Source organism: Mus pahari, chromosome 13 (assembly GCF_900095145.1).
Source record: "Mus pahari chromosome 13, PAHARI_EIJ_v1.1, whole genome shotgun sequence".
Taxonomy (NCBI): Eukaryota; Metazoa; Chordata; class Mammalia; order Rodentia; family Muridae; genus Mus; species Mus pahari.
The window spans coordinates 61,561,754-61,578,700 of NC_034602.1; the positions used below are offsets into that span (position 1 = coordinate 61,561,754).

General features: G+C 37.4%; 1 protein-coding gene across 2 annotated transcripts in view; it reads right to left on the reverse strand.

The window, feature by feature from the left end:
- Gabra2 (gamma-aminobutyric acid type A receptor alpha2 subunit) overlaps positions 1–16,947 on the reverse strand; it is a 125,512-nt gene that overhangs the window by 60,653 nt on the left and 47,912 nt on the right. For both annotated transcript variants that reach the window (XM_021210613.2, XM_029545403.1), the window contains exon 4: positions 7,542–7,609. In XM_021210613.2, the coding sequence (XP_021066272.1) occupies positions 7,542–7,609 (68 nt within the window). The remainder of the gene's footprint in view (positions 1–7,541; positions 7,610–16,947) is intronic.

Genomic DNA, 16,947 nt, shown 5'->3' on the forward strand with positions numbered 1-16,947 from the left:
GCTGACAGTCATGTCTTGGCTGAGGAAGTCTCCACCTCACTCATTTTTGCTTCTCCCCACATCTGACATCTATTACTTGTTTCTGAGGACCACATAGACTCTAAGACAGAAGAATACCAATGAGTGTATTATACTCTCAACCTAGTGCACATCAATTTTGAGAGGCACCTGGACAACAACTTCTTTACTAGAAACTTCAGTCTATTCCAATAAGATATTTATGAATCTTATTTTGAGAAGCATTTTTTCATATGCTTTCATGGGTCTGGAAAATATCTGATGCATGAAAGTCTTTGAGTTTAACCTTCTTACTCCCAAGTATCAACTATAGCTTGAAACTTTTTTCTTACTTCATTTTATACCTTGCTCACTGTCCATCTCCCAGTCAGGCTCTCCATCAATGTTTCCCCCATTCCCCTCCCCTTCTCCTCTGAGGGGGTTCCCTCATAAGTATCTCTCCTATACTGGCACTTCAAGTCTCTACTAGGATAGGTGCTTCGTTTCCCAATGAGGCCAAACAAGGCAGCCCAGCTAGAAGAACATATCCCACAGACAGGCTTTTGGTATAGCTCCCTCTCCAGTTGTTTGGGACCCACATGCAAACCAAGCTACACATCTATATCTGTGTGGGTAAGCCTTGGTCCAGCGGCTGTATGTACTTTGAGTGGTGGCTCAGACTTTGAGAGCCCCAAGGGTAGATGTTAGTTGATTCTGTTGGTCTTCCTGGGGAGTTGCTATCCCCTAAAGGGCTACAAACTAACTTTTAAATGCCAGTTTTAAAACAGGCAAAGATCATAACTTTACTTCTGATACTCAGTGCATACCAAGTCCCCTAGACCAACTACATTAGCAAATCACAATGGGAAGAAAGAAATCAAGTAAGCCCTGTATGCCTTTTCTACTAGACACTAGTGACACTAGTGTCTTAGGGCTCGCTATACTTCTGAACTACACAGTACTGCCCTGGCTTCTTGGGACTTGTACTTTGTACTTCCTGTTTATAAAGATGAATAAAAATATGACCCAAGCAGATCAATGCAATTTTTACACCAAGGTCACACTTACCTGAATGTCTAACTTGTTAATAATATAAAGGAAAACACAGTCGATGAGAACTCACAATTCTACTCCAAGGTTTCCATTGCTATAGCACTAACACTGAGCAAGGGACCATCACCTAAGCTGTGGTTCTTTTTTACAGGCCTGGGTATAACATTTTGTGGCTTTGCTGCTAATGTCACAAAATATTCACATGCAATGAAATATCCATCAATACAGGAAAAGAAATTTTTATATATTTGGTGGAAAGGACATATTTCTTTATATGGAAATTCATGGAGATAGGTCAGGAGTGGGAGAAATTGCTGTAGTGTGCACACCTAACTGCAAACTTTGTCCATTGTTAGCTACCAGTACATTCTAACGCTTAATTACCTTCTTACTCATTACTTTTTTAAATGTTGAAATTAAAGATTTTTAACTTAACTGCAGACAGTGTAATTAGAATCAATAATTATAATTCAGATCCACAACTTTCTTTGGACAATTACACTGGTTAATAAATTTTTGATCGCCAAGCGTGAGTATGTGTCTGCATGTTTACGTGCATATGCACATGTGTATATATGTGCATGGGTGTTTTTTCTTTGGCTCTTGATGCTTTGTGCTATGTTGCTATTTTCCCTCAAGCTAATGTCAGAACACATCTGTATCACTGACCTGAACAAGAGGACCTAGGAGTTCAGTTAGGGTTTGCTACAGATTATGTACTTCATGGAAAGAACAGCAGTTATACCACTAAAAAGGAAGTGAAATATCTCCAGTATTTGTTCTTATTAACTACTTTTATGAGACATGAGCTCTCTGCTTCCATAGCTCCTTCTATTTGTAGGTTATAATGTGGATGTGCTTTTCTATCCCATTTGCTGCATGTCTATTTAGATTATTTCTGTTTTCAGTAAACACAGGTTCAAACTTGTCTTCATTATCTCTCTTATTTTTCAGCAAAAGGAGTATCAATAAAGAATAAAACATTTCATCTTGTCATCATGAAAACTAAGTCATTTCTCTTTACAACAAAAATGAGGACCCTCTTTTATATTTCACTTGCTTCCCTTTTTTGTGTGTAAATTTCATTCATGAGAGTCATTTATATCATTTCCCATATCTTTCCCATCCGATTAATCTTCTCTAGGTGACCTGGAGTGTGAGTATATATGTTAATGTGATCTATAACTTGCATGTATGGATAGTTTATTTTTGTATAATTATAGATAAAGAGATAAGTGTTTGCATATGTATACAAATATGTATACATAGTGGTTAAAATACAAATATTCTCAAATTTCATATTTCTTTCCCGGACCTGGACAAATATGATACCAGAGCTTCTCAAGGATTGAATTATCACTTGACCCTCATTTTACGTCATCTTTCCATCCTATGCTACTCTGCGCCCCAGTGCTCACCTCCAAGCCTACCTTCTTCCCCTTACTTAGATTAGGGGATGAATTATGTCAAGATTTTTTTTTTAATTTCTCAGCTACTTAGTATCAGATCCAGTCAAATGAGGTATCTGGGGGAACATTCCAATGTCATATCAAGAGGAGGAAGCTTTAGTTCCTGACATTTTTCTGATGTTTTCCTCCAGCAAAGCTTTCAGGACTGGTGTGCTGGGAATTTCCAGCACCAGGCATGGTAGTTATGGGAAGCACACATCCCTTCAGGTGTTTCTTCAGCAGCTGACTGATTCTTGGGCTTCCTGGCTGCTGACCCTCTTCACTGAACTGTGAGCTCAGTCCTGGAGGATTGCACTCTTGTGCCCAGCCCCCTCCCAGTCATCCCCTGCTTCAAATTGTTGCTATATGTGCATTCTGTTATTCTCCCTGACTTTGCTTTAAGTGCTATTTTAGCCCTTTAAGTGCTTAACAAACCTCTGGGTAGTTAGTAATGCTTTCTATGAGATTTTCCTGCTCACATTGCTTTTATGGGTCCTATCTTCTTAAAATCATGTTTGAAATGGAAGTCGAATGGCATCACCTTCCTCTTCCCTCTCCTCCCTCCCTCTAGCCCCTCTCAGGTACTCCCCTTTCATCAGCTCCCAGGAATCCCACATACACTTTCAAAACCTTCTTTTTTCCCCAGTTGTTATTGTTACATAGACACATATATACATACACAAATACGTCTGTATAGGTGTGAGAACACGAACGACAACAACAAAATCAAAATTCCCGCTATTTTTGTTTTGCAGTTGCTGTGTCTATGGTTCCTAGGCTAACCAATTATAATTGGCAACAGCCTAGGAAAGGCTATTTCTTCTCCCAGGAGTCAGTAGTCCCTTGTCTGTGTTTCTCACCTTGAGGTGAGATTCCATTAAATTTCTCCCTTCTACGTGAATAGTTTCATTGGTATTTCTATTGTGAGAGTCTACCAACAGCAGATAGAAGAGTCTCAAATGGAAGGACTGGGTTACTAACCCATGGTCAAAACTTCTGACCCAGAATTGTTCCTGTCTAAAAGAACTGCAGGAACAAAGATGGAGAAGAGACTGGAGGAAAGGTGGTCCTTCTCATGGTGGTGGTGGGATGACCACCAAGGCCTGACACTACTACTGGTGTTATGTTGTGCTTACAGACAGGAGCCTGCCGTGACACCCTCTGAGAGGCCCTACCAGTACCTGAATGAGACAGACACAGATACTTACACCCAACCATTGGACTGAAGTCGGGGATCCCGATCGTTGAATTAGTGTATGGATTGAAGAAGCTGAAGGGGAAGGGAACCTCATAAGACAACAAGCAGTCTCAACTAACCTGGACTCCTATGAGCTCTCAGAGACTGAGCCACCAACCAGACAGCATACACTGGCTGGGCAGAGGCCCCTGACACAGGTGTAGCAGAGAACTACCTGAACTGGCCTCAGTGGGAAAAGATGTGCCTAATCCTGGAGACACTTGAGACCCCAAGGAACAGGAGTGCCTGCCTGGGGGGAGGGGGAGCACCCTTGGGAAGAAAGGGGGAGGAGGAATGGGATGAGGAACTGTGGGAGGAGAGACCACCGGGAGGGGGAACAATGGCTGTAATGTAAATAAGTAAAATAACTTTTAAAAAAGAAAAAGAAAAGAAAAGATAAAATGAGCATGTGAATGTTTGCTCACATGAACGCATGCAGGCATGCACAAGTGTGCGTGCACACACACACACACACACACACACACACACACACACACCTAAGACATGTTTGCTCCTCAATATACAAAGAAATCTAAAACAATCAAAAACTAACTTTATTTATTTTATTTAATTTTTATTTATCAAGTCCAGTCAAATCAATCCAATTTAAATACAGTTGGAAGTGTGAGCACATTCTCTTACTTATTATACACTGTAATTAAATTGATAAATAATAATATTTATCATCAATTTCCACAAATAAGAGTGTGTCTTGAGCATACTAAAAATACTCTACTAAATATTTCAATAAAAGTTCTTGGGTTCTATTCCCTGATGAGACCAAAGTATTTTAAGTCAAATTTAGATTTATTTAAAATTTGTTCATTTCTTCATGGTTATGTACTTAATAGTACATTTCTGAATGTCTAAATGCTTTTGAATGGTGAAAATGCATTGAAATATAAAGTTAGTAAAATTTATCACTACTAGGAAAAAAAACACTTGCACAGAGTTTGACATAAATAAGTGTTGTCCATTCCTGCTCACTTTTCTCCCTCCCTCTCTCTCCCTCACACTTCTCTCCAGTTTACTTCAGAAACACACTTCAACTTCAGAAGTATTGATACTACAGGTGTATGCTTTGGTCCTGAGTATTTTGTTCTCAATCTCAAAACATAAAACAGAAGAGGCTATTAGAAATTGATTATAAATAAATGTTCTCTATTCATGAGATTTTTTAGGTGAGAGTATTCTCTTTACAAATCAAAACTCTTGCTAGAATAACTTATTTCTTGTATTCATAATACAACAAATGAAAGAGTTAGAGAATTACTGTATCTAATCCTTTGGTAGCATCTCTTTATTTTAGCTAGTAGGTAGACACCAATGTAACTATTAAAGCTACATAATGTTCATATCATCCCTCGAGTTTTTCAATATAATGCTTCATTAAATTTTGCCGTTCCTTGTTTTCTTTACATAGAACCTAGTTATTTGTTGACATATCTGGAATCTGTGAGCAGTTACTAAAACTAGACTCACAAAAACTGAAAAAAGTGTTTAATGCAAAAAATTTTCAACCAGCTCATAAGACTTGGTCTATGTGTTACTACTAGAATCACCTTTGACATCACTTCAAGGTCTTGTCCATTTGCATTGACCAATGGTTCAAGAAAGCTTAATATTTCAGGTTGATCACTGGATATAGCACGGTAGTTGAATGACTCCCTAGCTCTGATGTAAATCCTTAAAAATGGAGGAAAACAAAATCAAACAATGAAAATAAAAGCTGGTAATTCACAGAGAGGAGTAGTTTAGGTTCAACAGCATGTTTTCCTGTTGCTCCATGAGTGTTTCTATGTCTCACGGCCATTAAATTATAAGTTTGAAAGAATTTCAAAGAACTCCCAGTTTTTATGTCAACACCCTCCCTCTCCCATAGTAAGCTCTCAGCCTCACACCCCTTCACTCTGTGTCCCATCCAGGTCATAGACGAAATTAGCTGACAGAAGACTGAGATGGAAGGAAAAGCAAGGCTTGTCCATTTATTTTCTGAATTCTTTGAGGGGAGGAAGAAACTGGGAGGAGAGAAGAGGGTGGGAAGGACTGGGTATGATTCTCATTCCCTGTAACTTCCAGTGTTATAGTCAGAAGTAGAGGATGCCTGAGGGGTGGAGGAGATTGTGAGCATCCCAGTTTATAAGGAGGCAGCTTGGGAAAGAGAGAAAGACATCCAGGGAAATGAAGCAAAGTAAGTACTAGCTAGAAGATGTGACAGAATCTAACATGGTATCAGTAAGAAGTATTATTTCAAGAAAAATTTCTATTACACTTTTACAAATAATTAAGAATTTATTTCATTCCAACAATTTCCCTCTTACACATCTCATTTTTTTTAAAAAAATAAACATTAATTCAACTAAATCCAGTAATTTCAAAACTCTAGTTCGTTCTCTCTCTCTCTCTCTCTCTCTCTCTCTCTCTCTCTCTCTCTCTCTCTCTCTCTCTCTCTCTCTCTCTCTCTCCCCTCTCTCCCTTCTTCCCTCTCCCCCTACCCCTACCCCTACCCCTCCCTCTCCCTCATTCCCTCTCCCCTTCCCCCTCCCCTTCCTTACTTCTTTTTATCTTCTTGTTTGTTGTTGGGTTTTGGCTTTTCTTTCTTTTTTTTTTTTAAATTAGATATTTTCTTTATTTACATTTCTAAACGCTATCCCCTTTCCTGGTTTCCCCACCTAAAACCCCCTATCTCCTATGCCCTCCCCCTGCTCACCAACCCACTCACTCCTGCTTCCTGGCCCCAGCATTTCCTTACACTGCGGCATAGAGCCTTCACAGGACCAAGGGTCTCTCCTCCCATTGATGACTGAATAGGCCATCCTCTGCTACATATGCTGCTGGAGCCATGACTTCCACCATGTGTACTCTTTGGTTGGTGGTTTAGTCCCTGGGAGATTTGGGAGTACTGGTTAGTTCATATTGTTGTTCCTCCTATGGGGCTGCAAACCCCTTCAGCTCCTTGGGTCCTTTCTCTAGCTCCTCCATTGGGGACTCTGTGCTCAGTCCAATGATTGGCTATGAGTATCCTCTTCTGTATTTGTCAGACACTGGCAGAGCCTCTCAGGAGACAGCTATAACAGGCTTCTGTCAGCAAGCACTTGTTGGCATCCACAATTGTATATAGGATGGATCCCCAGGGGTGCGGGACCCAGATTTGTGTAGCCTTGGCCTTCCAGAAACTTGCTCAGGCAAAGCTTGAAGTCACATTTGAGTGCTGGGATTAAAAGAGTGCACCATCATCTGCTCAGTTTCAACACTCTAGCTTTCCTTGGATTGATATGTGTCTTGTGTTTGCAAGTTGTATAACAATGCAACGAGTCTTCTTAGTGACTGTGAGAATACTTTCCTGTAACATTCACCAACCTTGGTGCAAAGCATCGACACATAAAACTCATCAGTCATATGAAAGTCAATCTAATGCCTTAACTCTAGAAAGTCATCACTAATAATGTAATTGTCCTTAAATGTTAAGTCTATGCTGTTTGCAGCTAAGTAGGTAAGCTTGGGTAGAAAAATATGTATAAGTTTGTATATATATGAGAGAGAGAGAGAGAGAGAGAGAGAGAGAGAGAGAGAGAGAGAGAGAGAGAGAGAGAGAGAGAGAGAGAGAGAGAGAGAAAGAGTTTATTTAAACATTCTAGAGCTGTGTTCCACAGAACAAGAAACATATCCTCGACTTTCTGCTGATGTGGCTAAAAATGTCTTATATGCAGAATTCTATGACAATAAAAATATGGACTTAATATAAATTACCACTATTTCCCAATAGGTTAAGAAGCATATTTAATATTTTAAAAAAGTAAACTTACCATATCTGTATCTGAGACAGGGCCAAAACTGGTCACATAAATGTTAGTGAAGACTTCAGTAATACTGTCTAAGAGGAAGAAAAGAAAGTGGACATAGATTATACACAGTGAAATCTTTATAGAACAATAGTTGAGTATATGGTATAATACAGAAGTAAATGATAAGGCAGTATTGAGATACATTTTCCAAGCAAGCTTCACAACGAACAGAACTTACACCTAGAACTACTTTGTCTTTCATCTTTAGAAAGACGTTTAATCAGAATTCCTTCTTAAATATTGCAGTGCTTATTATGAATATCTTCTTTTAAAATGTCTTAAATAATCAGTCAAACAAATTTTTATCATTAACACTGACAATAGAGAGAGGTTATTGCTTGATACTATCATTCTGATGGTTAAACTAATATTACAGACATTATTTTGGGATGGTTGAGATTAATAGCTTGCATACCACATGAATTATTTAACCTAAAAATCAATATTTTTCCACAGAGTAAAATAAAAACAAATTGTGTACCATTATAAATAAATGTGACTCATCATATATATAACCATATTAATAACAAATAAAAAGAAAATAAATTAATCTATATGGACTATATTTAAAGTGGGTCAATAAATGTCTTTAAAACTTCCTGAAATGCTAATGTTCAAGTGAATTGGATTTTAAATAAATATAAAATATGAACTATAAAACAATTAACAACACTTATCAATTAACAGGATACTTTAGATATCCAAACTCAAATAAAAAAATAAGATATCATTTGTAAAGTTTGTATTTCCACATTAATGATGTAATGACATCCCTCCTATCTAATAATGGGTATTAATTTAGAAAGGAATAAGCTATGCATACAATTTTGAAACAAGAAGGCACTTTTTAAGTAAATTAATTTTTAATACACATACTTTTAGAACCAATTAAAATGTACTGCACTAGCTATTCTTCAAAGGAATTGATATAGAATAATTTTCATGTCAAAGCTATAGAGTAGATTCTCTATTACATCTCTGTGATATATACAGTGATTTACACTAAACTAAGAAACATTACCAAAAGACCCACTCCAAGTATAGACAGTTCAGTTTTAAAATCCATGTACTCTGATTTCTGAGTTTTCCTGCTAAATCAGGTCACTGTACCACAATGGACAATAGAAGGGAGTGAATGTAGATTCGTATTATCTATTTCTACTTGTCGTATGGTCTACCTGTAAACATGGTGAAAGTACATTGATAAACATATGTATTCCCCATTATTCTGTATACAGTTTAATTGCTTAAACTATATTTATTAACTCTATTGTATTGTACCTCAGCACATAAATTAATCAATACAATTGTTTCCTGATGATACTTGTCTGAAACATATACATAAGGTCAAGTTTCTAGAAATCCAACCTGTGCAGAAATACAAGATTTCATACTTAGATGTGTTCTGTTCTTGATATTTTTTCTTCCTGCTCTATTAAATCCAGGCACTACTTTTTAACAAAGGTCAAACATTTCCACTTTGAACTGAACTATCTCAAAAAATGTTACAATCCCTTTACTATCTCCTATGAGATATGATTAAACAGATAAAATTATACGTAAATCATGTGATGCTGATTTGTCAAAGACAGTCTCTAAGTTATTTCATGTTCATGTGTGTGTCTATAGATTAGAGCAGGGTAAAACTGAGTTATTGGTATATGTTGCAGTGCTTTGATTCATTAGACTATGGATAGCACAAAGTAAGCGAGGATACTTGCTGGCTGTAGAAACCTTGATCTCTGCCTTTTAGGAACCATGAGTCATCCTCCCAAGACCTGGGTGTGCCTAGTGAAGAGCCTAGGTGAGATGCTGAGTCAGCCTACATACTGGTGAGGATCCTTCCTCACCCAATCCTGACTAAGTGCTTCTCAACCTTGATGTCTTTATTTAACGGTTTCTCCTCCGCTTTCTCCTCTCTAGCCATAGTTAGTTGAAGAGGTTTACAGAGTTAATAGTCAATACCCCTCCTACTGAAATCAACTTAAATCCAATTAGACAGTGTTGGTTACAATGAGGACAAAGATGACATTACAGTAGTCTTGGGGTAATCACTCTAAGTCACTTGGCATGTTTGGAAGCTCTACGGATGGGTGGGAATTTTGGTTGCTTTCTCGCTTGGCAGCTTGCAATGCACATTTGGATACTATGAGAGCGAGCTAGTCTTTAGGGAGGAGGAGCTCAGCACAGTTCTGGCTTGAATCCACCAAGTTCTGTGTCAACACTGTGGGCAAGTTTCCAAAGTAGTCTTAACTTCATGTGCAGGGACACAACTGAGAGCAATGGAGCAAGGGCATTTCTCTGTATTATTTTGGGAATCCCTGGGGCTCCCCTGACAAACTCACAGGCAAGTTTCACACACACACAAACACACACACACACACACACACACACACACACACACACACACACACACAGTCCTTTTATAACAAATAATGACTTCCCTGTTTAGTTCCTCAGGTACTCTTTAGTAACTGTTATCTCTCCTTTCTCCTTCTCCCTCTGTATTTTCTCCCTCTCGCTCCCCAGGAAAAGACCCCAGCTTTTCTCTGTACCCTTTTCATAACACATGTGCTTCTCTTCTCCCTTCCCACTATGCTCCCTCTCTGTTTTATACTTCCTAGAGTTAATTTATGTTATATTCTTAAATGTAAAGATTTTGAGCTAGGATCCATAAAAAAGAGGGAACATATGGCAATTGTTTTCCTTAGTCTGGGCTATTTTACTCAGAACCCTTAGACCTAAGACTCAGAGAAAATTCATAAAAGGGAGAACACAAATACTGTAAGAATCAGGGTACCAGGATGCTACTGGGAGGGTAGTGTCTTCTAAATATGGCCAGGAAGTTGCACCCATGAAATTTTACCTATATGGTGACCTAAATAACATAGTCAACCAATAGTTGCTGGTGGATTGATGAAAAATCATTTGTCTCCAGAGACCAGCCTCCTGTTTGGCTAGCAAATCCCCAGTAAGATTTTTAAATATATGGGTGGGTGGTGAGTTAGAGAGAATGTGGAACATGTTGGAGGGTGCAAAACACTAATCAGAATATACTATATGAAAATAAACTATCATCAAATTAAAATTTTAAAAAATAAAAATTGACATCTACGAGTATAAATGCATTCAAAGCAAAATGTCCATGAAGAATTTACATCATAGAGGAGGGAAAATATTAAAAGTTGTAATTCTAAAACAAGGTCACAGTTTCCAATGGCAAGAGAAGCATTTGAGAAGAGATATACAAGTGGGTTTCACTCTTTTTTGATGTTCAGTGTGGCAACCAATCTCTAAGACAGCAAAATGCAGAAAATGTATTTCAGGCGGAGGATCCCACATGCAATAGTCAAGTCCAGCAAACAGGATGGACTCATGAATATAATCTACTGCATATGGATATGAATACAACATCACACAGAAATAAAAAGCAGAAGTTTGTGTCAAAATAAGAACTAATCAGCCTTAATTAGGAGAACAAGGTCACTGTATTTATGACATCATGGAACTGCCAGGAGGTACGTGAATTGTAGAATAGTATCTAATTAGAAATGCTATCTTCCCTATATAAATCTGGCTATGCTGGGTCAGAAGAGTCTTCGCACATTCTAATTACTGCAAAAGATGTTCAGACAAAAGAAAGAAATGAGTTTGAAAATAAGAAATTTCAAAACAAAACAAACATAAAGCCAATTTGTCCATATATATATAATGTTAGTGAAATTGACTTTTTGATCTGACAACTAAAGACAGTTTTTTGAGACTGAAAATGAATGATTTCTCTAGACCTGTACCAGCATGAAAGCAGGAAGCCTGGAAAGTAATTGGATGCTCAGACATGAGGGGAGAAAGTAGAGAGCAGTCCTTTTAAAAGCTTGTCTAAAGGATTTCCAGTGAACTTACTAGTTGTTAGACTGTATTGTGCAATACAGTACACAATGCCACTCATAATTTAAAAAAAGAAATGACACTGCTAAGACTTGGCAAGAGCAAGATCATGTTTTTCATAAAAGATTGATAATATTCGGGTGATGGATTTCTGTAATCTCTCCTTTTCCACCCTCTCCTAACACAAACAGGTATATTCTAAAATTATTTTCTCAAATAGGTAGGATAGATTCAGGATGAGAAATGATAAAATGTAATAATATGAAACAGTTCTGAGAGATTTGACATACAGCAAATGAACTTACAGTAGGCAACTCTTCGACACTGACCAAACAACTAAGTCACACTGAAGGTTCTTACTTCACTGTAAAGTCATCTTGGAACCTGCTATAGCCCTGGCTATAATACATATACATATATGTAATTGAACCAGAAAAATTCCTATGTACCATTTTCCAAAATGCATATTACAGTTTTTATACTTCTAATCTGTTACTAAATTAAGCAAAGTACAATAAATATCGAACAGTAGTGAACATAGAAGAATCTTGTTCAGCATATTTTTCATGGTAACAGAAATACTTTCAGAATGGGCAGTTCAAGAAGTATGTTAACACCAACTGACAGATGCAAACCAATTTTCTGTAGTCCTTTGATAAGCATCTGTGATTGTGGACTTTATAGAATGTTGTTTTCAGTCACTACAGAATTATCCTTGGATGGCTTATGAGGGTATTGTTAATCTCTCCCCTTCCTGCGGCTGACATTACAGCCTTACATTTTAAAGGACTTTAGGTTCTAGAAGATTTATCTAATGTGCAGTAGAAAGACTAGAAAGATTTTCTTACTTAAACATAGTGTCATTCAGATGTACTGATAATGTAAAGGGGAATGAATATGTAGTCCAAGGTATACATCTTATGCACAGTACTTCTCTCACAAAAATCTTTATAGATCTCTGGGTTCCCATCATGGAAACCATCATGGGTTCCTCTATTAGTACTGCAGGGCAATTGTCATAAGGTACGAGGATATTATTTCCATTCCTCTGTATTTGTAGTCATTCCTTTGTATTTATAGTCTACACTTTGACTTTTTAAAATATTCATAGAGTTGCAACTTAAGCAATATAAACTTTACCCTTTAGTATTAAATGACTGCTTTTCAGTGTAGTAGTGAATCACACCTTCACCAAGGTTCTGAAACAATTATTATTTATTCATTGATTGTTCATATCTTTTCCTGTGGCCTAAATGATATCAGGCAGAATATCTTAAATCCCTAGTTTTTGGTTGTTTTGTTTTGTTTTGTTTTTTGTTTTTTGTTTTTGCTTTTTTTAAAAAGAGCATTTGTATCGTGAAATAAATTTAATAGGTTACTTTTTGAGACAAGGTCTGATACTGTATCCCAAGCTTATTTGGAACTCACTATTAGCTGAAGTTGCCTCTTAACTCACTATAATCCTCTTGCCTTGGCTTCTTGAATACTTGGGTCACAGGTGTGAGTATAACTAAGATAATAAATACATTTTCTCAGTTATGTGGTCATTTCATTTATATACAAATATCTCAAAACTCACATTTTATTTTATTGCTTGTGATTTTGCCATTATACATGCAGAAAATATATTCATGTATGTGTATATGTGTATATGCATGTTTTTGTGTATTATGTGTGCATATGTATGCACACATGGGTGTGCTAATGTGTGTGCATGAGTGTTTGTGTGTGCATATGTGCATGTACATGTGTTTGTGCTTGTGTGTGAGAGTATGTGTGTATATATATGTGTGCATGTGTTTGTGTGTGTGTGTGTGTGTGTGTGTGTGTGTAATCATAGGCATATGTGTTGGTGCTTGAGTGTGACTTCCTCACATTCTCAAATTAGTTTGGTTTTGACTTCTAATTTTCATCACACAACTCATGATTTTTTTTTATTTATTCTATACTTTTTAATGCACATGACTGTTAGTCTAAACTTAACATTCTTAGAGAGTTATCCATGTGAGCAGTAGCTCCTAATGCTTCAGACTTATTGAAATGGCCAAGTCTTCTCTAGATCAGTCTCAAAACCACCTTAGTTAGGATGAGTAAACATGTTTACAGCCTTTGATATTTAGCTAAAACCAATGTAAGCAAGAACTATAGGTAGTGACTTCCTATCTCTCAAACTGAGTCAGTTCTCCTATAGAGACCTCCAATGGAGATCTAGCCCAGCTCTTTCCATCCTATGTAATAAACCTGAAGAGTTTCCTGGCATCTCTATCAGAGTGAAAGGCCCACCAGATTCCATCTTCTCTGGCATTTCTTCATTCCTGTTTGCTCTGAGTTGTGCAGGTCCCCGAAGATTTCTGTGCATTTAACTAAAATCTGTATTCTGTTATTAGCTTGGATGAGCTGTAGATATTTATTAGCTCTAGTTGATTTGCACTGTTCTAAAGACTTCTCTTTCTTTGGTAATTGTCTACTGTGAGTAGACAGGACCATGAGTGTTATAATTTTTAACATAATTTTGTTGATTTTATTAGATATATTCTTTATTTATATTTCAAATGCTATATCGAAATTTCTCTGTTCCCTACCCCTGCCCTGCTCCCCTACCCACCCACTCCCACTTCTTGGCCCTGGCATTTTCCTGTACTGGGGCATATAAAGTTTGCAAGACCAAGGGGCCTTTCTTTCCAATGATGGGAAAGGATTTTTATGAATGTCATATTTTAAATATCTGTTTCTCCTCTTAAACGGTTTCACTGTGTGTCTACGGTTCCTAACATTTTTTTTATTACATACATAAATTAATTTCATGTCTATGACAGAATTGTGAGTTATTTCATTAGTTCTCAAACAGAAGATGGATACTTCAGCCTCCTCAAAATTACTTAATTGTAATTAACATCAAATTAATACTAATAATTAACCAAAGTTTGTTCCATTCACACTTGGCTTAAATCAAGGAGCATGCATATTTGTCCATCTCCAGATCACTAACAGTGCACAGTTCTAAGTTAAGGTAACTAGTTATGAATGAAATAGGAAATGTTTAAGACAGAAAATCATTCACCCACTGTCATCTCAACTGCATAATGACTTTTTGTTTCCTTTTAAATGTGTGGAATGTTAAGTTGTTGTCTAAAAAAAAAGTGTGATGTCAAAGCTTCCCAAAGGTCAGTTTATTTTGTATATGAAACTGGTTTCTCTGTTTCCTTGCATGAATTTAAACTTGACATTTTAGCTAATGTATTATGGAAACTAAAAATCAGAAATTCATTCCACACTACCATTTGCAACTTTTACTACTTTTCTGCTTGATGTCTATATAAGGACATTTCTACAAAGCTTATATTACTTTTACTTTGCATTTACTGAAATATTAAGTCTCTTGGTCCAAAGACAGTTTGAGAGGCCATGTAGGAGATTCAATAATGTTTTCATTTCTACTGGGTGATTTATACCTCTGCCTTAGTTAGCCTTTACTTTCAGTTTACATAGTAATCAAGACCACACTGAATGAAAGATCAAAACCTTGCCAGTTTTATCCCGAAGTATGTGAAATAAACCTGCTACTTTGTATGGCAAAAACTCTGATCTAGAATTGTTCTTGTCTTAAAAGGACTGTGGGCACAAAAATGGAGAAGAGACTGATGGAAGGGAGGTTCAGTGACTGGCCCAAATTAAGACCCATCTCAAGGGGAGGCTCCAAGGCCTGACAATATTACTGATGCTGTAGTGTACTTTCAGACAGGAGCTTAGCATGGCTGCCCTTCAAAAGACCCAACAAGCAGCTAACTGAGAAAGGAGCAGGTAATTACACCCAACCAATGGACTGTAGTTGGGGACCCCTGTGGTTGAATTAGGGAGAGACTGGAAGAAGTTGAAGAAGAGTGAAATCCCATAGAAAGACCAGCAATCTCAACAAATTTGGACCCCCTGAGATCTCTCAGACAATAAGCCACCAACCAGGCAGCATACACTAGCTGGTCTGAGGCCCCTGACACATATACACCAGAAGACTGCTTGGTCTGGCCTCAGTCAGAGAAGATGTACCTAATCCTCTAGAGATTTGAGATCTCAGTGAATGCAGACTCCTGGCAGGGTGTTTGGGGTTAAGGGGGTATGGGGACATCCTCTTGAGGAAGAGGGTGAGGGATGGGCTGAGGAACTGGTGGAGAGCAGAATGGGAGGGCAATAACAACTGGACTGGAGAAAGAGATTAAAGATATTTTTTTAAAAAAATATCTTCAGAAATATAAGTGAAGTTTTAAGTCCCTGCTCCTCCAACTATCATCTTAGTTTCAGTTCCTTTTCTTCTGTTTCTTTTCTTTTCCTTTTACGATATTTATAAATCGGGTTCTTGTTAATTCCAGATGGCGTCTCTGATAAAATATCTGTGAACCAAAACAAAAACTGCTAATTTTATTTTTCCTGGCACATGTCTTGAGAATAATGCTACCTGCACAAAGTCTAAAGTTAAATGAAGACAAACCCTGAAAATGGTAGCACAATCCAAGAGCAACAATTCTCTGGAGATGGCTTTTTTTTTTTTTTTTAAAGAAGATCTGTTTCATTCTGGCCCTCCAGTGATTTGTGGGGTGTTGAATTTCATGATTTGAATAGTTACAAGGCTGGTAGTTTTCAAATTGAGCATGTAACACAGATAAGTGGACAGGATGATGAAAGTGAAAATGCAAGAGGAAACCAATTGATTTATTGTAATACATCCTTTTTTTTTTCCCCCTAAATAGTACTGGGATTGTTGCAAGCCTTTGCTTACTATCTAGATATCTCTTAAAGTCAATTATATAATTCTTGCAACTGATACTGCCACTGGTTTTGTAGGGGAAGATTTCTTGAGGACATCATTCTGACACTCCACAAGTTTTTTAGCTACTGTCTCTTTTTAACACAAAGGAGACTGTGTCACTTCACTTTATGACTGGCTACAATCTATGTCTCTCACTGGAAGCTAAAGTTATGCTCTTTAGATTCCTAACGTATATAACATTTGATGACCATAGAATAGCCTTTTCTGGTTTTCTGCTACTATTCATGGACGTGTCTTATTGATTTCCTGGATAGTCATCAAACATGGTTGGTCTTCGCATGCATCTGAAAGATTATAGTTTCACGTTCATACTTTGCTCTCTTACTTCACTGAAGTATATTGTGTTCCCTATTTATTTGAAAGACTATTTACATGCCAGCCCATTTCTTAAAACTTAGCAAAATATTGAGCCTTTTCTCAGACATCAGATTCTTTTGACATTGAGCCATAATTGTGCTCTGTAATTCAAGAAATGCCATCCCACTAGAGAAAGTACCCAAGGAGCAGGAGGGGTCTGCAACTCTATAGGTGGAACAACAATATGAACTAACCAGTACCCCCAGAGTTCATGTCTCTAGCTGCATATGTAGCAGAAGATGGCCTAGTCAGCCATCATTGGGAAGAGAGGCCGCTGGGTCTTGCACACTTTATATGACC